Source organism: Trichoderma reesei (assembly GCF_000167675.1).
Source record: "Trichoderma reesei QM6a unplaced genomic scaffold TRIREscaffold_18, whole genome shotgun sequence".
NCBI classification, from domain to species: Eukaryota; Fungi; Ascomycota; class Sordariomycetes; order Hypocreales; family Hypocreaceae; genus Trichoderma; species Trichoderma reesei.
In genome coordinates this window covers 17,102-43,084 of record NW_006711165.1, presented here as the reverse complement: position 1 = coordinate 43,084, position 25,983 = coordinate 17,102, and the positions used below count along the sequence as shown (strand labels likewise).

The following is a 25,983-nucleotide window of genomic DNA, read 5'->3' as shown; positions in this document are numbered from 1 at the left end:
AATGGTGCACTGCTATTATAAGGTACCTCGTCTGTCCAGGTATCTAGAAGCACCAGATTCTTTATTCGTCAATTTGCAGTATGAAGCAATTCAAACCCTAGGTGCCAACATGTATTTCACCGCTCTTCCACCGCGACTGGATGGTAGGTATGGTAGGAGAGTTGGTAGATGTTGCTGCTACTGATGGTCAGTGACAAAGACTGCGCCACATCCTCAACCCCCCTAGCCACACTCCAGCCACCGTTGCCCGGCCCACGGATACTTGGGTAAACAATCGGAAACATGAAATCAACGCCTGACCTTTCTCCACAACTGATACCGCAGAAAGGTCCCTTGACTCGCAAGCCAGCAGCTGGCGCCTCCATCCACATAACCTGCAAGGTCAACAAACGAGACAGGGGACGATTTCGAGGTGCCTTTCGCTCCCTTGGGGTCCCATTTCTTGCATCATTGTTCGAAGCATCTCACCTGTCGCGCTGCGCTTTTCGATTGACGGGGCGCTGCTCCAACTCCGAACGCGACTCCCCGACTTTTCGGCTTCCTTGTTTATTTTTTTCTTCCCTCCTATGATCTAAGACACGGCGATTTCGTTTCGGGCATTGTTACAATGGAAGCTTCAGAGAACCAGGTTCGCGATGCCGCAGAGCCAGAGCCGCCACCGCACGACAGAGCGCCAGATGCTGACCGCGCACCTCAACAGCCCTCGCGGCCCTCGAAGATCAGTCGCCTGCCCGGGCCGACGACGACAGTCCATGGCGCAGGGCTGACCGAATGGAGCGATTCGCAGCAGAATGCTCGATCCCAGTCCTCGATCCCCGCGCCGCCCTCAACGCGGGGGCTGAAGCGCGAGCTCCCGCAGTCCGGTACGAGCCCAGGATGCGCTTCACTGCGTCGCGATATGCTAACGCCTGTCAGCCGTTCAATCTGAGTCCAAGCGAAGGCCCCTCGCCGAGCGCGCGCTCGACTATCCGTCCAAGATTTCGACCCCCGGTCCTCGAATACCCCGATCCGCGGTCAAGGGCCAGACCTTGGCCAGTATCTCCCAGGTGAGACATGCCAGCATATGCTCAAAAGGGCGAGCGTGGCTGGTTCGATGGCTAATGGTCCGTCATAGCTTAAACAACCCCGACCCGTCTCCTCCGTCTTCAGCTCCTCGGTCAGCAGCAGCTTCGCAAAGAGCTTTGGCCCCGAACGAACCGGCGCCGCAGAGAAGCCATCCATCTCCAGACCAGTCACCCGAGCCAGCCACGCGAGATCGAAAAGCCAGGCGGCGTCACGGCCCCGTACGGCACAGGGCTCTCGGGAGGAGGAGGAGGGCCAAGATGAGGCGGAAAACAATGGTATGACCACCTCTGAACAGCTCACCAGCATGACTTTCAGCACGCTTTCCAACCGCAAGATCAGAACTGCAAAGTCCTCATCGACGCTCTCCACTACAAGGGACAGCTCCCTGACGACGAGATTCCACAAGCTCTGTCTCGAGGAAGCCGTCGCTACTCACAACACTCGTCAAGTGACAAACCTGCTCTCAGACACTACATCTGCTTTGAACAACATCACCTCTATTCACCCTCCCGGCAATGAAAAGAGAAACAGCAAGGAACCTTGCTCCGCCATGATGGTGCCCGTGCAGGGAGTCTAGGATGGCCCCTCCATGACACCAAGCGATAAGCAGGTGAAGCGGCAGGTTGAAAAGCTTCAAGGATGCATCGCTCTCTTCAAGGCCAATTCTCCCACAAAGTCCCCCACCAAGTCACCAACCCGCTATAACAGTTTCTTAACGAAGGATTCTAACCTCACTGGGTTTGTAGCCTTTGATGTCGATGGTCGAGTCGGCGACATTGAGTCGCAGTTTAAAGAACTGAAAGCCATGGTGGACACCACGCTGCTTGACAGGAAAGGCATGGACGATGCCCTGGAACTGGCCAAGAAACGAGGTAAGAACAGATTGGGTCCGTGACGAACCATTGCAGTACTGACGCATCGTGATGATTCAGTGTCCGAACTGGAAAGCGACAAGTCAAGGTTGGAGAGCAAGGCCGAAGTATTACGATCAGATCTCGATGCTTCCAGGGATGAAGGGCGCAAGTTGAAGCATGATTTAGAGAAGCTTGAATGGGACCACTCACGGCAGATTGACGATCTCACCAGAAAGCACCAGGCCGAAATAGACGATCTCTCACGGAAACACCGCACAGCAATGGACGATCTGACCCGCGAGCTCGAGCGATTAAAGACTCAGGAAGCGAACGAGCATCAGCAGCAGATGGAAGCTCTGATACGGCGGCATCAGCAGGAGTTGGAGGATGAACAGAAGAAGCGAGAACAAGAGATTCAACTGTTACGAAGCCAGATGGGCAACGACAAGCAGGAGGTGGAGGTTGTTCTGCAAAGGAAGGACCGAGAGCTGCAGGAAATCCGCTCAGTGGCAGAGGAACTACGGTCGAATGTTCAGCGTGAGAGGGCTCTTACCGGCAGCCTGCAAACGAGCATATCCGAGCTCTCGGCCTCAAACACGACACTGGAAGCAAAGATCAACTCTCTACGGTCACAGGTCGAGTTTCTGGAATCCGACACCAAGGCGCAATCCAACGCATTCACGGCAATGGAAACCAGACTCCAAGATGCGCTCCGAATCGCCGAGGACGCACGGCAAAAGCTCATCAAGGAGGAAACCGAGCGCCGTGTCCTCTTCAACAAGTACCAGGAGCTCAAGGGAAATATTCGTGTTATGTGCCGAGTACGACCGCCTCTTGGAAACGGCGAGGGCCAGGTGGCCCAGCTGTCCTATCCCGACGACAAGACCTCGACCGAGATTATGGTGGCCGGACCAGAAGAAAAGTCGAGCCTTGGGATTGTGCAGAGGAAAAATTATCCGTTCGAGTTTGACCGAGTGTTTACGCCCGAGATCCAAAACAGCGAGATCTTTGACGAGATTTCCCAGCTGGTGCAAAGCGCGCTCGACGGCTACAACGTGTGTATCTTTTGTTACGGCCAAACAGGGTCAGGAAAGACGTACACCATGTCATCACCGGATGGCATGATTCCCAGAGCTACACATATGATTTACGACACGGTGACTCAGCTCAAGGAAAAGTCTTGGGAGTACACGATGGAAGGCTCCTTTGTTGAGGTGTACAATGAGGAGCTCAACGACCTCCTGACTCCCAGTGAGCGCACCGCAGAAGGACGGCTGATGAAGAAATTGGAGATACGGCATGATGAAGCCCGGAAGCAGACTTCAATCCTAGGCTGCAAGTCTGTCCGGCTCAACTCTGCCGATACTGTGGAGATGATGCTGGAGGAAGCGCAGAGGAATCGGTCCGTGGCGGCCACCAAGGCCAACGAACGATCATCTCGATCTCACAGCGTCTTCATTCTAAAGCTCATTGGCGAAAACTCGGCAACGGGTGAGCGGTGCGAGGGCACTCTGAATCTGGTCGACCTGGCGGGATCGGAGCGTCTGAAGCACTCGCAGGTCGAGGGCGACAGGATGAAGGAGACGCAGAACATCAACAGGAGCCTGAGCTGTCTCGGAGACGTGATTGAAGCACTGGGCAGGGGCTCGGGCCATATTCCGTATCGAAACTCGAAGCTGACGCACCTGCTGCAATACAGCCTGGGCGGAAACAGCAAGACGCTCATGTTTGTCATGGTGTCGCCATTGGAGACGCATCTGAAGGAGACTCTGACAAGCTTGAGATTTGCTACAAAGGTGAGCTCTGCGAATCTTCTTTGATACGCGCCAGAGGAATGCTTGAACTAACAACATCTCAAGGTACACAACACGCATATCGGCACAGCACGGGCAACCAAGAAGATCAGGGCAGACTCATGATAGGGCCGCCCAGACGAAGTGACTCGTTTCAGTCAGCGAGGTGGGGGGGCATCGTGTTTGGACTTTGTATTTTGCATTTGGCTTTGTGGGAGTTGGCATCTAGGTATCTATTCCAAGGTCTGGGGCGTGGTTTTTGGCTTAGGGCGGACGGCTTGTGTGACGAATTGATATCAAAACGGAAGAGTAGATGTGTGTATCAAGGGCAATTAGTTCCTAGGGACGGTTTATGACGGCTTGCGCCATCTCATGCAGTACCAGGCCGGTGATCGGGAATGGGACCAGCTCCGTGGTACGAAGTCTTGTCCTTGTTTCCTCACCTCAGGCCATTGAGGCGTCACCTGTGATCGACATGCAGCTGTACCTACAGTAGCAGTATGTAATTACAGTAGCTGAGCAAGCTGAGGTAAACAGGCGAGACGGGGGGGGCAGCAACTCTATGATGCAATGCCTATTGAAGCGAGAGTGACAAAAAAGAGGAACCGTGTGGAGAGCGGAGGATGGACTCCTGTCGAACTGTTGTTTCGATCAGATCCTTTCTGCTATGGTGACTGATTTGCCTGGCTTGACGTGAGGATTGCGTGGGTGGGTGAGAGGCGGGCTGTGTGATGTCATATACATGGTGCAGCAAACAGATACCTATATAAGTGCTGGTGATTGAAGGGATTCATTCATGAACAAGACAAGAAACATTTCCATTGCAATTGAATCACTACGACAATTCAACTACGACTGAACCAATTACCAAAATCTCTCTTACACAAAACTTCGAATCAACCCATCAACATGTCTACTCGAGCGCAAAAGGCTGGCCCTGATGGCACCAAGGTATGTCACTTATACCAACACCTCTACCACATCACATCACGTACCTTTTGCAAAGCATCAGCAATTTGATGAAAAGGAATAATCTTACTGATAATCATCACCAACAGGTCACTCCAGGCCACCATGCCCCCGAAACCCAGGAAGCCCCCGGCGTCGTGCAATCCGAGTCCCTCGCCGCCCAGTCCCTGCACTCGGGCGGCGAATTCTCCCACAACCGCGCCTCCCAGACGGAAGCCGTCTCCAGCTCCGACCTGAAGACGCAGTCCGGCCGCGGCGGCGAAGACTCAAACGGCGCCACGGCACCCGGATATGTCGTGGACCAGTACCTCACGGGCAAGGGCGGCCCGCACGGGAAGAACCTCAAGGAGGGGATTGACGAGTCGGAGCTGAGGGGCAAGGAGAGCGATGGGCTGCAGAAGGCGTTGAGGGCGGAGCCGGGGAGCGAGAACGATCCGAGTCGGCTTGCGGAGGAGAGGATGCTGCAGAGGGATACGATGAGGGCGGAGGGGGCTGGGCCGAGGCAGGGTGGTGTTGAGGGGGGGACCAAGTATGATCGGTTGGAGAGCGAGACTTCTTCGTGATTTGGGGATGATGGGGAGAGGATTATTTGAGCGTTGATTAAGGATTAATGAAAGATTTGTTAAAAGGTTCCTCTTTTACTGGAAACTTGTGTTAATTGCAGTGAGTTCTCGGTGATACGTTGCTGTGCTGCGCCTTGGGGGATTGCGTGTATCACAGAAGCAACCTGCAGCTGTGTAGGTAAGGATCACAGAGGAATACCAGGTTCATCTCACCAACAATCAATGAGTGATTTAAACTTGCAAATGATTCCGTATGGAGCTGTTTGTCCACAACATGCCTTAACCTGCTGCCTACTTTTCCTTCTCCAGGGTGCAGAGTTAGTTGCCGCCACTTCTTACATGGCAACAGGCCCGGATGCTGAAACGGGTGGCTAGGCACCAGCATTTCGCCCTGCCGAGCATTCCATGCACTCACTATACTTGAGAGCCCTCTCGCTTCTGGTGGTATATAGCAGTGGGAGGCTCCTTTGCTTGCTTGCTTTCCTAGCACTTTGCTAGTTATGCACGAGAGGAGACAGAGGCGGATGATGAGAATGACCAATATCTTGTAAGGGCGTTGCTGACGCATGCGCTATGTGGTGTGGCTTTGAGCTGATGGTGGTGCAAAAAAAAAAACTTCTAGATGGCTTCGTCATTTGTTTGATCGATTTCACTCGAGACCCTCCATCTTTCGAGAGAGTCACGCCTCTCGAACCGACAAGGCTCTTCATCGCAGCCGGCAGCAGCAAGCAGCAGACATGCCGAACATGCCAGAGGAAAAGTCATTGCTGCGACCACCACGACCAGACGCTGCATCGACGCAACAGAGCAGCCCAAAGGACGACGCAATAGCAGGGACAGGCTGGAGAGACGCATCCAGAAACACGGATGTGCCTTCAGAGCAAGACGTTTACGCGCAGGAGATGGAGCATCAGCGGTATGGAGAGGCGCAGCCGCAGCTTGTGCCGACGGACATGATTGAGACGATGCTTCATACGGCGAAAGGGGCGAAAGAACAAGGAGAGACTTGACGGCGCTGCTTGATTCCACGCTGCACTCGGTGAACGACATTCGCCACTTGCAGGTGATATACGATATGGATTCGGTTTATAATAATGGAGGAATGGCTGGGCGGGAAATTGATACCATGATGAGAACTGTTGATATGGGTGTTTTTTGTTGGAATTGCCACATTTGGCAGCGGTACAGGGTAGGACAGAGATATGCGCAGTACATATGTGGTGGACCCACTTATTTGAAGGCGAGGGTGACGTCAAGCTACGTGAAGGTTTTTTGACATGTGCGAAGAGGAATCTCTGTAGACTTTTGGCGAGCTTTTGGGGTAGATTGGCCTGTAGTATAGGGAGAAGAGAACCAGAAGGTGATAAGAAACTTATCAATACTACCTACTACCAGGTAGCGAGTCAATTTTAAGTACCTATTGTAAGTATAGAGGTCCTTACGATTGACCCTCTACATGTACTAGTATAAGTCGTAGCACCGTAAAGAACGGCATTAGACGTGGATTGATACATGTATTAAACGAGACAATGCTCACCGTAATAATCCGCAATCGCCTGTTGGCCGCAGTTTTTATGCCTTAGCTTGATGCCTGACTGTGGCGCCCCTTATCGCACAATCAGCGCCTTCTGATACGGCCACAGCCCCACCAACCACGGCGCAGAAGAGAAAAAAATTCACCCCGCCCAGAGCCAAACAATTTCAAGGCCAGCGGATTCGACCAGCCAGGAATCCATTTCTTTTGCCTGCTTCTTCTCTCTTCCATCAAACAAAAACGCATATTCAGCGGCTGTTGAATATCGTCTGGGAAAGTAATTGGAATTGCTTTCTATTTTCCAATTTCTTCTTCTTCATCTCTTCTTTCCTTTATCCCCCCCTCTTTTTTCTTAGCAGAAGCAACCTCCACCACTCTCTTTTTCCTGCTTCTCTCTCTCTCCATCCCTCCAAAACTTTCATCAAGTCACCCGCATCACCACCACCCCCAGACCGCCACAATGCCGCCCTCATCCTCCAAGGAAAAGCGACTCGCCAAGAAGGCCGAGAAGGCTGCTGCCACCGGCAAGAAGGTCGGCAAGGTGGGCAAGAAGGAGCCCGAGCTCGACGTCCACGGAAACCCCGTCCAGGACACCGACGGGCCTGCCACCACCGATGACAAGCTGGACGAGGTCAAGCGCCTGGCCGACCAGATGGACCAGCACGGCATCTCGGACCGCGTCACCACCGGCGTGCTGTCGTCCACCCAGCAGAGCAAGGACGTCAAGATCACCAGCTGCTCCCTCGTCTTCCACGGCCGCGTCCTCATCACCGACTCCACCCTCGAGCTGTCCTTTGGCCGCCGCTACGGCCTGCTGGGCGAGAACGGCTGCGGAAAGTCGACGCTGCTCAAGGCCATCGCCGCCCGCGAGTACCCCATCCCCGACCACGTCGACATCTACCTGCTCAACGAGGGTGCGCCCCCCAGCGATCTCGGCGCCCTGGAATGGGTCGTCAAGGAGGCTGAGAACGAGATGGAGCGTCTCGACAAGCTGGCCGAGAAGCTGCTCGAGGACGAGGGCCCCGAGAGCCCTGTCCTGATTGATCTCTACGACGTATGTTTCTCCTTGAATTCTTTTCCCAACTACCACAACTCCACAACTCGGATGCTGACAATGCCCTGTAGCACATGGACAAGATGGACCCCTCAACCTTTGCCACCCGCGCTTCCCTCATTCTGACCGGTCTCGGTTTCAACAAAAAGACCATCCACAAGAAGACCAAGGACATGTCTGGTGGCTGGAGAATGCGTGTCGCCCTGGCCAAGGCCCTCTTCGTCAAGCCCTCGCTGCTCCTGCTCGACGACCCCACCGCCCACTTGGATCTCGAGGCCTGCGTGTGGCTGGAAGAGTACCTCAAGAAGTGGGACCGGACGCTGGTTCTCGTCTCCCACTCGATGGACTTCCTCAACGGCGTGTGTACCAACATGATTGACATGCGCGAAAAGGCCCTCATCTACTACGGTGGTAACTACGACTCGTACGCCAAGACTCGTGAAGAGAATGAGACGAACCAGATGAAGGCCTACACCAAGCAGCAGGAGGAAATCGCCCACATCAAAAAGTTCATTGCCAGCGCCGGTACCTACGCCAACTTGGTCCGACAGGCCAAGTCGCGCCAGAAGATCCTCGACAAGATGGAGGCCGACGGCTTCATCCAGCCCGTCGTTCCCGACCGCGTCTTCACCTTCCGCTTCGCCGACGTTGACAAGCTGCCCCCTCCCGTCCTCTCCTTTGACAACGTCACCTTCTCCTACTCTGGCAACCCCGAGGATGACCTGTACCGCAACATCGACCTTGGTTTCGACATGGACTCCCGAACTGCTCTGGTCGGACCCAACGGTGTTGGCAAGTCGACGCTGCTGCGCCTCATGACCGGCAAGCTGTCGCCCACTGGCGGCTCCGTCAGCCGCCACACCCACTTGAAGCTCGGCCTGTACTCTCAGCACAGCGCTGAGCAGCTCGACCTGACCAAGTCCGCCCTCGACTTTGTCCGAGACAAGTACAAGGAGAAGTCCCAGGACTACCAGTACTGGCGCCAGCAGCTTGGCCGCTACGGCCTGACCGGCGAGTCCCAGACCGCCCTGATGGGCACGCTGTCCGAGGGTCAGAAGAGCCGCATCGTCTTTGCCCTGCTGGCCATTGACAGCCCCAACATGCTGCTGCTCGACGAGCCTACCAACGGTCTCGACATCCCCACCATTGACAGTCTGGCTGACGCCATCAACGCCTTTAGCGGCGGTGTTATCGTCGTCTCCCACGACTTTAGGTGAGTTTACCCTCGTAATCATGGTTGATGAAACGACTTGCTAACCCAATCCTTAGATTGCTTGACAAGATTGCGAAGCAGATTCTCGTCTGCGAGAACCAGACCATCCGAGCATGGGACGGCACCATTGGCGAGTACAAGAACTACCTTCGCAAGAAGATGATTACGGCCGGTGCCGTGTAAAATGGGCGACATGAGACGAGCAGCAGAACTTAAAAGTGCATATTCCAAATCGCTTATAGAACGGATGATGAATGACAGGGAATTGGGCGGCGGCTACATGGGAACAGGATGTCACACGCGGCAACCCACAAAAGCCATCATAGAAGATTGGCACGCTGGAAAGTTGCCAGCAGAAAGGTGCGCATGAGCACGGCCGCGATACCCTAGAGATGCAGGATGCATGCATTCATGATCATGTGTTTTCTTGTTTATTCAAATGTTTTCAGTTTCCCGGGATAGACTTGGTAGTATCATTTGAGATTTCTTCTTGGGTTTAGCTACTACTAGGTTTGAATGGAGGTTTAGACTGAATGAGGTGATTATTGCCTGACGATGCTTTGGTGATGATGTGAATTGTGACAGTCTGAGGAGACTGTGAGTTGTGATGATTGTAGACCTCGGCGAATGACTCACTTGCCGAATGAAGCGGATCATGAGACTGTAGTGGTTTGGTTATGGAAGCTGATTGTGATGGGAGTTTACTACTAAGGTACCTAGTAGGTGGATTGTACGCCCTTTTGAGGGTTGTGACAGGCTTTTTAGTGGCAATCTTTGACAAGTCGAGGAAATCTACAACTTCCCACGAGCACACGTAGCGCTACTACCTACCCTTACTTGTAAACCCAGAATCCCCAAAGCATCATAAATTTGCCAAACCTCAGTAGGCCCGTTCTCTCCACCGTTGCAATCCTGATCACGCATGCATAATATACAAAGAGCCAGAGCAACAATGGCCTCAATCACGATACGACCAGGCACACCCGCCGACGCAGCCTCGATTGCAAAAGTGCATTATCGCGCGCAGGGGAGGTATCATGGGTTTTACGGGGCGTTTTTCGTGAATAGCCCGAGGGAGATTTTGATGCGTGGGACGGAGAGTGCGGTGCGGAAGGGGGGGAATGTGTTTTTGGTTGCTGTTGAGGGGGGGAGTGGGAGGGTTGTTGGGTTTGTGAGGTATGTTGTTAGGGGGGAGGGGGAGGAAGAGAAGGGTGTTGATGGGGTGAAGAGTGATGAGGAAGAGAGAGTTGATGCGTCGTCATTGTTTGCGGTGAAGGAGCATTTGAAGGGGTTGTGGGAGGAGTTTGATGGGAAGCAGGTTGCTATGGATGAGTGTTATGAGAGGGCGGCGAATGGACAAAGACACATCTGTTTGTTTCTCCCTTACCTCTTCCACCCCTATATTCACACTCCTCATTCTTCGATTTCCGTTCTCGTTTGTTTTCCCACGTTGGATTGGAGATGGATGGCTGACGAGGTTGTGTTTTAGATATCAACCACCTGATGATCGACCCATCATATCAACGCAAGGGCATCGGCGGACGACTCCTTGCCGCAGTGTTGGAGAGGTGTGATAAAGAGGGGATTCCAGCGTTTTTAATGTCGTCTGCTGAGTCGAGGGGGTTGTACGGCAAGATGGGGTTTGAGAGTCTGGGGACGTGGAGGGTTGATAATGGGGTTTGGGCGGGGAGGATTGCGGAGGTTGAGAGGGCGTTGGGATTGAATGGGAATGAAGGGCTGAGTGAGGAGTTTAGGGGGGTTGGGGAGGTTGAGGATGTCATGGTGAGGTGGGCGAGGTGATTTATACGCGTTTTGGCTGGTTGATGTCGTGGTGCTGGTTGTCGAGACGGGATGCGGATGACTGGCCGTTTGTGGCATTGTCCAATTGTATATGTCTTTTTTTTTCATAAAGCTGGATTGAGAGAGGAATCGTCATTCTTGGTTACATGCTGTGTTTACTTCATATTCCATTGGACGAGCTTTGATAACGGTAGTGAACTGCTTCAGGGTCTGGCTTAACCAGAGTTGACACGGTGTATTCAGGATGTATGCACTGTACAATCAATACGGAGGGGAGGATGACCCGAAGTTTGATGCCATCGTCAAAGTGCTACAAGAGAAGAATAAGAATGAGATAGAAGGAAAAAAGAAGGAAAAGGAATAGTCAAGAAAAGGCGCTTGATTTATTCTTTCTAGGTACGCAGTGGTGTCTGCAATTCTTGGTTTCGGTTACCTGGAGGGTGATGGGGTTGTTTGGAGGATAGGAAGGACGTGTATTGACCTTGGTATGTTGTCTGTGTGCTCTCTTTGGTCCAATTTCGATTCCGGTGCGTGATTGTACGCATCATCGTCTCAGCCGAAGGATCAGTGTCCTCACGGCTGAAAATAGAATATTCTGTATGACTGCATGGTGCAGTGCAGTGCAGTGCAGTGCAGTGACAGATGTGCTACGTTTGCAATTACTACCAGGACGTGTGATGATCTGTTGGTGATACCGCATGTATGTGCAGTGCTGCTTATCCTGGCTGTTGAGGCTCTGGGAGAAACCGGGGGAGTCTGTCAGATTGCAAAGGCTAGCACGCAAGTCGTCAGGCTAGCGATTCAAGGGTCGCGATAGTAGCATGGGGGAATTTGGGATCCCCTGATGTGCAGATATAGGAGAAGAATGGAAAGTTGAATGGTAAATTCTGCCGATTCTGCTGTTGCACCAAGACTTCTTCTGAGGTCAGTGTGAGGATGATGCTGCCACCTCCAGACTTTGAGCTCATGCTTCTGCTGAGTGAGATGCTGGTTTCGGGTTGATCGAATCTTTCGCTCCGTAGGCTGATGCCAGAGCCAGGGGCACAGAAACACAGTCTTTTCTCGGTGTGTGATTGGCTGATGGGGGTCAACCCACGATGTATCGCCATGGGCATGAGGATAAGGCGTGGCTCCTGGGCTGCATCTCTTCGCTTATTCCATTTCCTGCGAGATGCCAGTTTCTACGCACCGTGTCTATACAGTCTGTTCCTCGGGCTAGAGGATGTCCAAGTGGAAGAGGAGCTGCTCGTGATTTTGAGTGCGGGTTTGTGAGGGTGGCTTTTGGGAGTGGCGTTGTTGGGGCTGATGTCTGAGAAGACAAAGAGGTGGAGAGTGTGCTAACTGTAATGTTGTATCTTAGACTTGCAAGTCAGGGTACAGAAAGAGGTGTTTGTAGGTATAGGAACATTCTCTCTGTTAGCAGGGCATGGAAAGAAAAAGGAATTTGAGTAGAGAAGGCCCTTGTTTGGTGTAGATCCGGATCTCCAAGGCCAAAGACGGGCCCAGGTCAGGGCGGGCAGCCCGGCTGCAGAGAGTCCAGACTCGGTTGAGCCAACGCATCCAATCAGTCCACCATCACCACGGGTCTCGTCCTGGGCTGGTGCTGGTGCTGGTGCTGGTGCTGGTGCTGGAGCCGGAAGCTGGAGCTGGAGCTGGAGTTGGGCCCTCCCTTTTCCGTAGCCTCTCTTTCTCTCTGACTGACTCTGACTGACTCCGATTCTCTTTTGTTGCTGCTTCGTGACTTTTGCCACCTGCAATCCTGCCGTCTCCTCATCATCGTCTCTGTCCCGCAGCCGCGCAAGAGGAGCCTCGCGTGAAGCCATCGCCATCGCCGGCGTCATCCGCAAATCGTTGACGGGGCTCGATGTTGGGCTGCCGACTGTGCCTCGCCTTGACAGACGTAAAACTCCGATAAACTAAAATCTTCACATTATCACTTGTAATTTTCTTCTCTCATCATCTCTCTTGTCTTCCTCGGCGCCAGTCCGGCATCGTCGCGAAAGGAACGACGCCCGCGCCTCCTTCGCATCCAAAACTCTCTCGCGCCGCAGATTCGTCATCGCCATCATTCTTTAGCGAGGCTTTTCCTGCCAGCTCTAGCCGGCTTTTTGTCATCCACCCATCATCTCCAGGTCAAACCAAACCAAACCAAACCACAGCAGATCAACCCCCATCCATCCACCCTGCCATCCATCCATCCATCCATCCATCCATCCACCCATCTAGCCGACGCGATTCTTGCCTGCCTACTCTGGTTCTCACCATCTCGTCGCCTGCCAGCGATTGCCTCGACAGATGCCCTCTGGCCGCGAGCGCGTGTAGACACACAGACGACAGCAAGAGAAAAGACGCACACCACATGGGCTCGTGTGCGTCCACCTAGACGTTTTTCCTCCACAACCTCAATTTGCTGCTGTCCCTTCTCCTTCGCACTCCCATACGCTCTCGCAACCTCGCCCGCCAACGTCCTCCTCCTCAGCCTTGTCTGAACCCGTGCGTCCGCGATGGACTCGAGCTTCCGATCGACGGTGATGCACCGGCGCGGCGACGACGAGCGAGAGCGTGACCGTGACCGAGACCGAGACCGAGACCGAGACCGGGAGCGAGATCGAGATCGAGACCTGGACCGCGAACGGGAGCGAGACAGAGACCGCGAGCGCCATCGCCTGGCCCAGCGCGACGTGATGACGCCCAGCTCGCGGCACTCGGCCTTCAGCCTGCGCTCGCCCTCGTCGACGCACACCCAGGCCGAGTTCCATCCGCCGCTGCCCTTCGCCAGCGATCACCAGTCGCCGCCGCGCCTCAACCCCAACCCCAACCCCAATCCCAGCGCCAACCGCAGCCCCTACATGGCCTCGTCGACGCCGGCCGCCCCGGGCGCTGCCGCACACGCGCTGCCCTCGGTGCTCGCGCCGGCGCCGGGCCATCACCAGAGCCAGAGCCAGAGCCAGAGCCAGCATCAACACCCGCTTCACCACCAGCAGGGCCCGTCCGCCTCGCCGCTGCACCCGCCAGGCGCCTACTACCCGCCGCCTCCGCCGCGCTCGACCGTGTCGTCGGTGCTGTCGGCATCACCGCCGCCTGCGCCTGTTCTGACGGCTCCCGAGCTTCATCCTGCTGGCGGCAGAGTCTACGACCCAACGACGGACACGACCAAAGAGCGCCCCATCGCCGCCTCGAGGCAACACGCGCCCCAAGTGGCCACGCCAAAGGTAAGCAGGCACAAGCACTCCAATTCTTCACCTCCCGTATGCTACATACAAGTCCGCTTCCACTTTTTGGCTTGGAGAACCCACTCGCTTCCGCCCCTTGGGCCTTTGCATTTGTCCTCCTCCATCATCTCTCCATCAATGCCTCTTTTTTCCTCCATCATCTGCCTCCCGCCGCAACCACAGCTCGATGCATCGCTAGCCACCGAAAAAAAAAAAAATTAAAATTCAAGCCCCCCCTCCCCTCTCCCCAAATTCACTTCGGCCCTTGCACTGCCAACTCCCGCCTCCGCCCATCCCTGATTTCTCAAACGCGTCTTTCTAACGTGATTTTTCCTCTTTCTCTCTTCCCTCTTTTCTAGCCGTACCAACCTCGCGAGCCGTTCCAGTATCCACAGCCAATTGACCAGCAACACCAGCCGTCGTCGTACCGCAACGGCGACAACAATTATCCATCGCCTCGCGAGAGGGCCTCGTCCTTCACCCGCCGCCCGACCAGCCCGCTCTCCCTCTCGCACTCGCACCCGAGCCTCGCCACGGGCTCTCACAGCCCGCCCAGCCGTCACTCCCACATGACCTCGCCCGTGTCCAGGCATGCGCCCGCGCCGACGCATGCCACCAACGGCACCTCCCTGGCGCCCATCATGAAGACAGATCTGGCTGCTCCGTCACCGCCGAAGCCGGCTTCCGTAAGTACAAACTCCATTTCACACCAACCTTGGAATTCTTTTGCGATTGCCTTTCCTTATCATCCACTGCCCGATAATTGGTTCTTCGCCTCTTTGCTTCCCCATGCCACCCGCTGCCCCCAACAAGGATCCATCGCCAGCCAAAAAAAAAGAAGAAAAAAAAGACAACGTACTGACAGTGCATACCAGAGCCGAGCTGCCGATCCGATGTCCTTCTCCAACATCCTCTCCAACTCAGAGCCCGCTCCCGAGCCCGTAACCAGGGAACCTTCACCCAAGAAAGAACCGACCTTGGCCGCTCCCATCTTTGAGCTTCGAGAACCGGACAACGACGGCGATACCGAGATGGAGAAGGAGGCTGACACCGAGCCCGAGCCTGCGCCTGTCAAGAAGTCGGAAACCGTCAAGAAGAAGAAGCCTGCCAAGAAGCCTGCCAAGGGCCGAGCGTCCGAGATTCGGGGAGAAGACGCGTCCAAGAAGAACCGCCGCCCATCCATCAAGAAGGAGTCTCCCACCCCGCGACCGCCCTCGAAGCGACAGGCAAACGGCCAGCCCAAGCAGAAGACGTGGTCCAGCGAGATGGAGAGGTCGATTCAGCACCACGAGGCATTGCTGGACAAGCAGGCCGAGTCCCTCGATGAGGACGAGTTTAGCGAGCGAGCGTATAAAGAGGGAGCCTTTAAGCGCCAGCGCATCATGGCTCAACTCGATGCCGACAAAGCCTATGCCCGGCGCGAACAGTTTGCCAACACCACTGGCAAGAGGCTAGCAGAACACTCGGATCTGGGCAAGCGGCGATACGACGACGTCTTCTACGATGAGGCCCTCCAAGAAGTCCGCGAACAAGAGCTCTTTGCGGAAAAGGAGCGCAAGAAGGACATGCAGCGAAAGCGACGGCGCGAAAAGTCCATGGCTGTCACCATCGAGCAAAAGGAGGCCGCCCTGGCCCGAGCCGAAGCCGCAGAAGATGAGGAAGAGCGCCAAAAGCACTTGCGCGACGCCGAAAGGGCCAACAAGAAGGCCCAGCAGACCAAGCTCATCCTGCAAAAGGGCATCAAGGGCCCCGCCCGCAACGTCGAGCTCAACCTCGATGGCGGCACCATGTCCAGCTTCCTCGCCTCCGATGCCGAAACTCCCAAGAAGAGCAAGGGCCGCGGAGGCACGCGACCGAAAAAGTCCAAGGAGCAGAAGCAGGCGGAGAAGGACTCGGCCGAGGCTGCCCAGGCCGCCCTGGATGCCGGCGAGGAGCTGCCGCCCAAGGAAGAGGGCCGCGTCCGCATCAAGATCAAGGGCAAGTCCAAGGGCGGCGACGGAGAAAAGGCTGCCAAGGAAAAGGCCGAAGCTGCCAAGGAAAAGGAAAAGGTCGACGACGTGCCGGATCTCGAAAAGAAATTCATCTCTAAGGGCTACAATCAGATTTACGATCAGATTTGGCGTGACATGGCTCGCAAGGATGTCAGCAAGACCTTCAAGCTCGCCGTCGACTCGTACGCGACCAGGGGCTCCAACCTCAAGAAGACGGCCATCCTGGCCTCCAAGGAAGCCAAGCGCTGGCAGCTGCGAACCAACAAGGGCACCAAGGACCTCCAGGCCCGCGCCAAGCGTGTCATGCGTGACATGATGAGCTTCTGGAAGCGCAACGAACGTGAAGAGCGAGACCTGCGCAAGGCTGCGGAGAAGCAGGAGATTGAAAACGCCCGAAAGGAGGAAGCCGACCGAGAAGCCGCGCGGCAGAAGCGGAAGCTCAACTTCCTCATCTCCCAGACGGAACTGTACTCGCACTTTATCGGCAAGAAGATCAAGACGGACGAGGTCGAGCGCAGCACCGACAACCCCGAGATTGCTACCGACCCGCAGCAGATTCCCGAGAACAAGCTGTCCATCCAGGAGCCCACCGGCCCCCTGGCCTCCAGGGTTACCGACTTTGAGAATCTCGACTTTGACAACGAGGACGAGTCGGTCCTGCAGGCGGCCGCCATGGCTAATGCGCAGAACGCCATTGCCGAAGCGCAGAAGAAGGCGCGCGACTTCAACAACAAGGGCCTGGACATGGATGACGAGGGCGAGATGAACTTTCAAAATCCGACAGGCCTCGGCGACGTCGAGATCGAGCAGCCCAAGCTCATCAATGCCCAGCTCAAGGAGTACCAGCTCAAGGGCCTCAACTGGCTCGTCAACCTCTACGAGCAGGGCATCAACGGCATCCTGGCGGACGAAATGGGTCTCGGCAAGACTGTCCAGTCCATCTCCGTCATGGCCTACCTGGCCGAGAAGCACGACATCTGGGGTCCCTTCTTGGTCGTGGCGCCCGCCTCCACGCTGCACAACTGGCAGCAGGAAATCGCAAAGTTCGTCCCCGAGTTCAAGATCCTCCCCTACTGGGGCAGTGCCAGCGACCGAAAGGTGCTGCGAAAGTTTTGGGACCGGAAGCACACCACGTACCGCAAGGACGCGCCCTTCCACGTCTGCGTCACCTCGTATCAGCTCGTCGTGTCCGATGTGGCCTACTTCCAGAAGATGCGCTGGCAGTACATGATCCTCGACGAGGCCCAAGCCATCAAGAGCTCGTCCAGCTCGCGATGGAAGTGTCTGCTTGGCTTCCACTGCCGAAACCGCCTGCTGCTGACGGGTACTCCCATCCAGAACAACATGCAGGAGCTGTGGGCCTTGCTGCATTTCATCATGCCGTCACTCTTTGACTCCCACGACGAGTTCAGTGAATGGTTCTCCAAGGACATTGAGTCGCACGCCCAGAGCAACACGAAACTCAACGAGGACCAGCTGAAGCGACTTCACATGATTCTGAAGCCGTTTATGCTTCGTCGTGTCAAGAAGCACGTACAAAAGGAGCTTGGCGACAAGATTGAGCTGGACGTCTTCTGCAACCTCACCTACCGGCAGCGAGCCTACTATAGCAATCTGCGCAACCAGATTAACGTGATGGATCTCGTTGAAAAGGCCACCATGGGCGACGATCAAGACTCGGGAACTCTGATGAACCTGGTGATGCAGTTCCGAAAGGTCTGCAACCATCCAGATTTGTTCGAGCGCGCCGAAGTCACCGCCCCCTACTCCTTTGGCTACTTTGCCGAGACCGCCTCGTTCGTCAGGGAGGGCAACACCGTCTCCGTGGGCTACTCCAGCAGAAGCTTGGTAGACTACGAGCTGCCGTCTCTCGTCTGGACCGAGGGTGGCCGCCTTGACAAGGCCGGGCAGGACAACCAGAAGGCCGGCTGGCGCAACAAGGCCCTGAATCACATGCTGAACATTTGGACTCCGGAACACATCCAAGCCAGCGTGGACGCCGACAAGGCCTTTTCCTGGCTGCGCTTCGCCGACACCTCGGCTGGCGACGTCTACAAGGCCACCCACAGCGGCCTCTTTGACCGCGCCGTGGATGAGCTCTCGAAGCGCGACAGGCTCGGCCCAATGAGCATCGCCTATGATGAGGACGACAACAACTTCACCCCGGCCCACTGCTTGTTCAAGATTCGGGAGCGCCGCGACTGGCGGCCTCTGGCCGAGGTTACCAGCGAGGGCATCCTGAGCAGCTTGATGAACATTGCTAAGGTGACGTACCGCGACTCTGGCCTGGGCCGCCTGGAGCCTGCTGGACGACCCCGTGCATCGGCTCCGCCCATTGAAGTCTCGTGCAATAGCCCCAGCGCCGTCGCCGAGCACCGAAACGTCATGTTCAACATGCACATTCGCAAGACGCTGTACGGCCCGACCATTTACGATGAGCAGGCGCTGGTCGAGAAGAAGGTGCCGATGGAGCTGTACCCCGTCAACAAGCTTCTGCCCGCGCCAGACCACGAGAAGAAGCGCTTCACCAACATTGCCGTCCCCTCCATGCAGCGCTTCGTCACCGACAGCGGCAAGCTGGCTAAGCTGGACGAGCTGCTCTTTAAGCTTAAGGCCGAGGGCCACCGCGTGCTGCTGTACTTCCAGATGACTCGCATGATCGACATGATGGAGGAGTATCTGACGTACCGCAACTACAAGTACTGCCGACTGGATGGTTCAACCAAGCTCGAGGACCGTCGCGACACCGTGCACGACTTCCAGACCCGGCCCGAGATCTTCATCTTCCTGCTGTCCACTCGTGCCGGTGGTCTCGGTATCAACCTCACGTCTGCGGATACCGTTATTTTCTACGATTCGGATTGGAACCCGACCATTGATTCGCAGGCCATGGACCGAGCACACAGACTGGGCCAGACCAGGCAGGTCACCGTGTACCGACTCATCACCCGCGGCACCATTGAGGAGCGGATCCGAAAGCGCGCTCTGCAAAAGGAAGAAGTCCAACGCGTCGTCATCCAGGGTGGCGGTGCCAGCGTCGACTTCTCCGGCCGCCGTGCTCCTGAAAACCGCAACCGCGATATCGCCATGTGGCTGGCCGATGACGAGCAAGCCGAGATGATTGAGCGTCGCGAGAAGGAGCTGCTCGAGTCTGGAGAATACGAGAAGCAGAAGAAGAAGGGCGGCAAGCGGAAGCGAACAGATGCCCCCGCCAGCTTGGACGACATGTATCACGAAGGTGAGAGACACGTCACTACTGTGGATGGTGGAATATAATATGCTAACCTACTCTTTCCAGGCGAGGGCAACTTTGACGATGGAAGCAAGCTTGGTGCTTCGGGAACTGCCACACCAGCGGAGATTGAGCCCAAGGGCAAGAAGGGCAGAGCAAAGAGCATCGGCAAGCGGGCAAAAACGGCTAAGCAACGCCTCGCCATTGCTGACGGGATGATTGACGGTTGAGCGATTCGACAACACGCCACTGCCGTCGAAAACAGCATGATACTGGGTGGCATGTGGAACAACCTCACGGTTTGTATGATTAATACTTTTTGCTTTTGTTTTTGTCCTTTTCGAGGGTCGGCACGGATGGACATGAGGAATTTGGAGTGCACGGCGCAGAAACCAAAACGACCTTTTTACGGAAGGATTTATTGTGAGTGAATGTGGATCATTACACGAAGGATTTGCTAGAGGGGGATACAAAAGCACCGGTTGATGGACAAGGTGGTTTATCGTGCTGAGGAGGCATCGCCGATGTATGAGTACGAGTATTGTAGTGTTAGAGAGGATATATAACCACGGATGTTTTCCGTGTGCTAATGTTTTGTATCTGCATGCTAAGGTGCCTCAAGCGGGTGACGGCTGTTGGTGTAATCAAGGGCTCATCACCATGCTCGCGGAAATAGTAGAGGTGCTTCTATGAGATGAGATGTGCAGGATGGGTGAAGATACGAGATGTCGAGTGAATCGAGACTTTATTTCAATCATTATCCAAGTTCCGGGTAGTGGGTGGTCAGTGGACTTTATGCTTTTGTCTCCAGGGAAAGGCAGGCTACTACTGATGTGTAAATTGTTATGTGTGATATCACCCTGTAGCTTCTTAACAACATTGCAAATCATTTATATTCCATCATTTCAGATCTGTTATCTCATAATTGCCAGTGTTTATACCCCAGAATCGACAACCCTATTGAAGCATTTCTAGACTAGTCTATGTTGTGATCTATCAGATAGGTAGGTATCTGTAAGATTCCTCGCCAGAGCTTGGGTTCCTTTGCTATGGGCTACAGGAATTTTTGTGCCAGGGCTATGGGAGATCCTTGGCAAAGGGCTATGGATGTGTCGTTTAGGCCTTGCACTCCTTGCAGGTGTTGATGCACAGGGTCTGTTATGTACGTGTTAGTTGAATGATCTTGACGGTTGTGTTGCTCAAGTAGAGGAGTAAAGGCTTGAGAGATTGGGATCGGTGTAGAATTCGATCTCAGTGGCTTGGATTGGGTGAGGGGAAGGTTGGTTGAGATAAGGATTCTCAGGGAGTTTGAAGAAGGGAAAAGAGGCATGAAAGAGGGTCGACATGAGGCGGGAAGGGAGAAAAAGTATCGCCGGAAGAGACAAGGCGAAGAGGCTTGATGCAGAGAACGTACCCTGTCGCTGACGCACTGGTAAGTGCAGTAGCCAAAGATGCCGCGGTCCCAGCAGCCCTCGCGGCAGACCTTGTAGTTGGGCCTGCAGTCGGAGCAGCAGGGCTGCTTGGTGGCGGCGGCGGCGGCGTCGGCGTCGGTGGCGGGGCTGGGGGCGGCGAGGGCCAGGGGGAGGAGGGCGAGGACGAAGGAGAACTTCATTTTGATGGTTTGAAAGTGGGGGCTTTTGTTTTGTTTAGGTTGTAGTGGTTGTTTGTTGATGGCGGTGATGATGATGGTGATGGAATAGGCAGGAAGGGGTTCTGGAGGGGGGGAAAAAGGGGGATGGCGGTTGGTTTTATAGATGAGGGTGATGAGGGCTTTACGGGGGATGTCCTGGGGATATGGGGATGTGTGATGGTTGGTGAAAAGGATTAGAGAAGTGATTGATGGTTGTTGGAGTGCTTTCTTTGGTGGGTGGATGGGGAATTCGGGGGGGGGGGGTCTGTGTTGATGATGGGGGGAAGGGATTGTATGCTGGTTTGAGCGCTGGGGGGGAGTTTGAGTTGTAGATGGAGCTATTTCGGCGTATTGGGTCTTGGCTGTTTGGAAAATTTCTGATGTAGAGAGAGTCATGGGGCGAAGCTGGGCTTGTTTGTTCTTGATGTTGATTTGATAGGGGAGATGGTTCTCCAGAAGGGACCGTTGTGAGTTCTGAAGGGAAGAGGTTGTGTTAGTCTACTAAGAAGGATATGTCTAGAAACAACATGGCCTGTATGCATTTAGTAGCGTAAGATAAGTGTGTAAGTTGAGATGAACCAATCTGGGATGGTTAAAGTGCCTGTATATGTGTAAATGAGAGTCTATGTGGAAGAATGTTGATGGGACAGTCCTTGGGGGAGGACTTTCTAGGGTGCCTTGCGCTTCTACATCTGCGAGATTACCTCTTCAGTCACTTGATTCACTTTGCAATCTCAGATGCTCTGCGTTAGACTGGGTCAAAGAAGCGATACTCTCATATCACCGATGTTCCAACGGAGACGGAGACAGGCACAGGCACCCTCGAGCACATTGCCACTGCAAAATTTCCTTCCACTAGACTGTTCCAGCTACACTCATCACAACCAGCTAAATCTTGCGACTTCTGAAAGAAACAACCAATGGAGTGCTGTGCCGGAATATTAATGACATTTTGTGAAACTGTTACTTCTATTGACGTTGAAAACGTGAATAAGCTCCATAACGAGGACAAAGGTCTGGGTTGCGCTTATTCGGGACGCTCGAGCCGCTTGCGCACTGACGTCTTGTTTCTGCATCGATGGACGGAGACTTACGATGAATATCGGCGTGTGGGTTAATTAATAAGGTTGTATAGTAGGTTGGGTGTTTATCCGAGTAGGTAGTAAGAGTTGTGACGTGCATTCAGGGATCTAGATCGTAGGTTTATCCTGTGTTGTATGTTAGTTAGGGGTGGCGATGATGACTGGAGCTCCGCGAGACAGGTTGTGGGACTGCTGCCAAGGAGGTTAGGTATGCAGGAGACATCAAGGTACTAAGATGAAGTGTGGAGTTTGATGGGGAGGAGAAGTTGTGAAGACTGATGGCTTGCCCAGGACTGGTTCAACGGTTGCAGATGTTGAGATGGTACATGTAAAAGACAAGGTACTGATCGAGTACACACGCCTCTACGTCAGGAGCGCGGTTTAGACGGCCACGAGTAATCACTCTGCCCAATGAAGTGTAAGGCAATGCTCATTAAGTCTATATGGCTCATAAGTCCATCTTCCTAGTCACCATAACCCGATTTCCAGCTTGTCCTATAGCTCTCTGAACTTGCAGTGCCGTCAGCTATCGACCTCCTCTCCCTCCTCACACGCACGCCGCTCTCAACAATCTCATCAGCCCAGACAAGCCTCCCTGAAAGGCTCCTACTCACAGACGCCATCTTCTGGACATGCACGCTCCTTGATCTCCAACCCCCCGCCGACATCCACGCGACATGTACCTCAGCCTCGAGCCCAATGTTGTTATCTCTGGCGCAGTACTGCAGGCGGTCCATGTGACGCCTCAACTCGATTGCAAACTCCTTCTGGAGGGCGGCTCTCTCGGGGTTCTTTGGAGGCGTGAAATGCTTTACGAGCATCGTGGCGAAGATTACCCCTAGGACGACACCTGCTGTTCCGAGGAGGAGGGACATGAGGCTCGCTGAGGCGCCGCTGGTTAAGCCTAGGACTGTGCCTTTACGAATGCTGCTGAACTTGCCCTTGGCGATGGGTTCTTTGCCTTCTATGATGTGTATACTCGAGGGGTCGTAGGTGGGCAAGTCGAGGGGCGGGATTCCTTCGTTGACGGACCGGGGCAGTGTTCCCGGTTCGGGGAGGACTTTGAAGCTGTACGTACAGAACACGTGCCTCCCTTTGTCTTCTAAGCGGTAGTCGTCGTCAATGTCAAACCAAACGCTGTTCTGCTCGTCGAAGCCAGTGTTGGTAAGGATGCTCGTCATGGCTTTCCTCAGCACGGCGCCGATATGCTGCTCGATGGTGTTCCGGTACGACTGCTGGACGAGACGGCTTTGGAGAATGACGGAGACTGTCTCTGATCCCATGAGGTTGCTGGAGAGCTTTGACACGATGCCCCAGAGGGCACCAGCTATTGTCGTGCCGGCTACGTGACGGAGGGCGCCGGGGTCCATGATGGCGGCGAAGGCGAACATGGTGCCGAGGGCCACGGCTGCGCTGAGCATGGACGAGAGGAACATGAGGGACCAGCTTCGCCTCTTTTCGACGGCTGGGGATTGTTTGTGTGTCAAAGAGGTGGAATGGGCCATGTCTGCTACTCGACGGTATTGCGATATCGAGGCCTGCAGAGGTATGATATGATGTTGTTTGAACCGAAAGAGATGGACATCATATGTATGAATGGGCTTCGACATGGCTGCCTAACTCTGCCTTGGAGTACATGGAGTACAAGTGACTCTTGCCGTCGACCAACATCCGATCTTCTGTGGTAGGCTACAGCATTTTGTTTTTTTGGTGTTTGGGATGCAACGCCTATTGGTTCAAGGATAATTACTGTAGATATTGCTGTCGATATTGGGCGGCCGCGGCAGGATGACGTCGCGGCGGCACGTTACTCGCAGCCTCGTGGGTGGTACAAGAGAGGAACAAGTACCTTGTACGATACTACGTGGGCTGATTTGATTAACAGGAGACGCGGTGGTAAGCCTACATGCCTGCGTGGTCGCGTTGTCTGCAATGGAAAGGTCTTTAGCTTTTGGTATTGGTGGAGGGTCAGGCGCTGCCTGGCCTTGTATGTTTGCAGGATGCTGCTCATTCGGGGCCCCCAAATCAATGTGAAACGGTTGAGTGCAGAGTCTTTGACTTTATTTGGGTCGCATGTCTCTGGTGTTGTTTGGCTGCCTGGGCAAGACACAAGGATGATGTCTTGTGTGCTGTATGTTGTCTTCCACTGGGACGACGTTAATGTAAGCCATGTTGAGTAGCACGACTGAGATGAGGTTGCCTTGCTTGATGCCGGCAATCTCAATCGATGAAGCTGCTCGACTCTGGATGGTGCGGGCAAGCATGTCTTGGTTGGGGCTGTTGCGTGAGTGGTGGATGGTGATGGCGGAAAAGGCGTCTTGCATGGAAGACAGGAAGAAGCTGTCGGCGTAGAGCTGGCAATGGATAAAGGGGCATTGGCCGTTCTGAGTTCATTTGACTTGCCAGCCTCGAAGTTGCTAGATAAGCTCCTAGAGACTACATTAGAGCTTGAGATAGCTCTGGGCCTGGAATCTTCGACAGTCCAGGCCTCGGGGGTGAGGAGCCATGCCTAAGAGGTGGAGGAGAGGCTGGATATGTTGGTGTTGGAGGAGTAGACGTGGCCTGGACGAATGTCGAGCAGTATCAGAGCTTGGTATCGGAGCAACAATCATGAAGTGATGGCCATGGGGAGTAGTGAGCTCATAATGCATGCCTGATTCTTCAATGGCTTCATGTAGATGGCTTGACTTTGCTGTCCGCCGGATCGGGGCCGGATTTCGGCAGTATAAACCCCTGTCCTCGCATTACCGACATAACGGCCGGACTTGATCGCAGCGCCGCGTCGCTGTTATACATGAGGAACAGGCTTTTGACCTTTTCTGAGCGACTATGTATTCCTCATAAGGTAAAAAGCAAGGTAAGAAGGGTCTAGAAGTGATCATGGCTCGAGGTTCGGGCGGGAGACGGAGATGATGCAGACAGGGGTAAAGAGGCGGCGAGCTAGCGGAGCTGACGGTGGAATAGCAGCGGAAGCGGACGGGCTTGGTGGAGATGTAACGGCATTTGTAGCCAATTATGCTGGGATTTGGGAGGATTTATAGCCAGAAGGGGTGAAGGGGCGGAATTGGAATGGAAGTGGTTGAGGCGTTTGTAAGCTGTGATGGTTGGAGATGATGATGATGATGGATGGTTCATGTTTCTAGTACATGAAGATACCTATATAACTGGACGTAAACACGGCCATTCTGACTGATGGTGTATCAACTCTTGACAAGGCTTCCAAGGCTCAAGAACCCATCACAATGCCGCCCAGTCGATCGCAGCTCATCGCCACGGCAAACGCCTTCATCGCCGCCTACAACAAGTGGACCGTCCCCGACATCCTCTCCATCCGCAGCCCATCCTGCAAGCACCACGTCCTGCCCGGCAAGAATCCCCCCAGAAACAATCAAGAATTCGGCGAATTCCTCGCGGGCGTGATTCCCGTCATCCGCAACCTTCGTATGCAGCTCGTGGACACGACGCCGATGGTGGTGGATGTGGAAGTGAGGAGGGTGGTGATGCATTTGACTAGCACGGCGGAGACGGATGTCGGGCCGTATGGGAACGAGTATTTCTTTGTGGTTACGGTGAATGAGGATGGTGAGAGGGTTGATGAGATTGTGGAGTTTCTGGATAAGGCGTATACGGCTGAGTTTCTGAGCAGGTTGAGCAGGGAGACGGGGCAGACGTTGGGCTGATTGAGATGATATTGTACATACATTCAGTGGTTTGCAGATGTACCTAGGTGTCTTGTGTATGAATCTATTGAATAAAATGGAGTGAGGAAACTGGTTGATTGTAAGTCTGATTGTGAGCAAACAGGAAAAGTCTGACCTTTCTATTCACCGCGCTCTCACCTCACCTTCAACTCACATTGCGACTCTCTTTTCACTCCACCACAGCCATTAGGAACCGGAGAATCGCAGGGCGCAATGTTTAACCTTGGCCTCAACATCTTCAGCATCGAGCGGCTTCTTGCTTTTGTTTGCGGCTATCACGGGCCCCGAGT

The 25,983-nt window shown here is 54.4% G+C and overlaps 8 protein-coding genes across 8 annotated transcripts; 6 read left to right on the top strand and 2 right to left on the bottom strand.

The window, feature by feature from the left end:
• Positions 1-607: 607 nt before the first annotated feature.
• TRIREDRAFT_66486 (kinesin) lies at positions 608-3,739 on the top strand (the record flags this gene model as incomplete). Its single annotated transcript, XM_006967620.1, has 5 exons — positions 608-863; positions 916-1,046; positions 1,115-1,340; positions 1,812-1,937; positions 1,998-3,739. 5 exons carry the CDS (start codon positions 608-610, stop codon positions 3,737-3,739), a joined length of 2,481 nt encoding a protein of 826 aa, XP_006967682.1.
• Positions 3,740-4,731: 992 nt separating this feature from the next.
• On the top strand, positions 4,732-5,244 carry TRIREDRAFT_66276 (uncharacterized protein; the record flags this gene model as incomplete). The annotated part of the gene is made up of 1 exon (XM_006967619.1): positions 4,732-5,244. The coding sequence occupies one exon, from the start codon at positions 4,732-4,734 to the stop codon at positions 5,242-5,244; it is 513 nt and encodes a 170-aa protein (XP_006967681.1).
• Positions 5,245-7,037: 1,793 nt separating this feature from the next.
• On the top strand, positions 7,038-9,599 carry TRIREDRAFT_50542 (uncharacterized protein). The gene is made up of 3 exons (XM_006967618.1): positions 7,038-7,811; positions 7,904-9,045; positions 9,102-9,599. Exons 1-3 carry the CDS (start codon positions 7,239-7,241, stop codon positions 9,226-9,228), a joined length of 1,842 nt encoding a protein of 613 aa, XP_006967680.1. The 5' UTR covers positions 7,038-7,238; the 3' UTR covers positions 9,229-9,599.
• Positions 9,600-9,997: 398 nt separating this feature from the next.
• Positions 9,998-10,845, top strand: TRIREDRAFT_66421 (uncharacterized protein; the record flags this gene model as incomplete). The annotated part of the gene is made up of 2 exons (XM_006967617.1): positions 9,998-10,415; positions 10,535-10,845. The coding sequence occupies 2 exons, from the start codon at positions 9,998-10,000 to the stop codon at positions 10,843-10,845; spliced, it is 729 nt and encodes a 242-aa protein (XP_006967679.1).
• Positions 10,846-13,544: 2,699 nt separating this feature from the next.
• On the top strand, positions 13,545-19,504 carry TRIREDRAFT_50539 (uncharacterized protein; the record flags this gene model as incomplete). Its single annotated transcript, XM_006967616.1, has 4 exons — positions 13,545-14,093; positions 14,417-14,743; positions 14,933-19,286; positions 19,347-19,504. Coding segments are annotated over exons 1-4 (5,238 nt in total), but the record flags the coding sequence as incomplete, so codon positions are not given.
• An 892-nt stretch (positions 19,505-20,396) lies between these two features.
• Positions 20,397-20,892, bottom strand: TRIREDRAFT_109911 (uncharacterized protein; the record flags this gene model as incomplete). The annotated part of the gene is made up of 2 exons (XM_006967540.1): positions 20,397-20,435; positions 20,695-20,892. 2 exons carry the CDS (start codon positions 20,890-20,892, stop codon positions 20,397-20,399), a joined length of 237 nt encoding a protein of 78 aa, XP_006967602.1.
• Positions 20,893-22,100: 1,208 nt separating this feature from the next.
• On the bottom strand, positions 22,101-23,428 carry TRIREDRAFT_109910 (uncharacterized protein; the record flags this gene model as incomplete). The annotated part of the gene is made up of 2 exons (XM_006967539.1): positions 22,101-22,118; positions 22,607-23,428. 2 exons carry the CDS (start codon positions 23,426-23,428, stop codon positions 22,101-22,103), a joined length of 840 nt encoding a protein of 279 aa, XP_006967601.1.
• Positions 23,429-25,234: 1,806 nt separating this feature from the next.
• Positions 25,235-25,672, top strand: TRIREDRAFT_109909 (uncharacterized protein; the record flags this gene model as incomplete). Its single annotated transcript, XM_006967615.1, has 1 exon — positions 25,235-25,672. The coding sequence occupies one exon, from the start codon at positions 25,235-25,237 to the stop codon at positions 25,670-25,672; it is 438 nt and encodes a 145-aa protein (XP_006967677.1).
• Between the last annotated feature and the right edge of the window lie 311 nt (positions 25,673-25,983).

What these genes read in the sequence shown, in the direction of transcription:
- TRIREDRAFT_50542 (XM_006967618.1), top strand. Translation starts at nt 7,239, where the DNA reads ATGCCGCCCTCATCCTCCAAGGAAAAGCGACTCGCCAAGAAGGCCGAG. An exon ending in ACGAGGGCCCCGAGAGCCCT is followed by an intron (nt 7,812 to 7,903) that starts GTCCTGATTGAT and finishes AATGCCCTGTAG; the next exon opens with CACATGGACAAGATGGACCC. An exon ending in GTCGTCTCCCACGACTTTAG is followed by an intron (nt 9,046 to 9,101) that starts GTGAGTTTACCC and finishes CCCAATCCTTAG; the next exon opens with ATTGCTTGACAAGATTGCGA.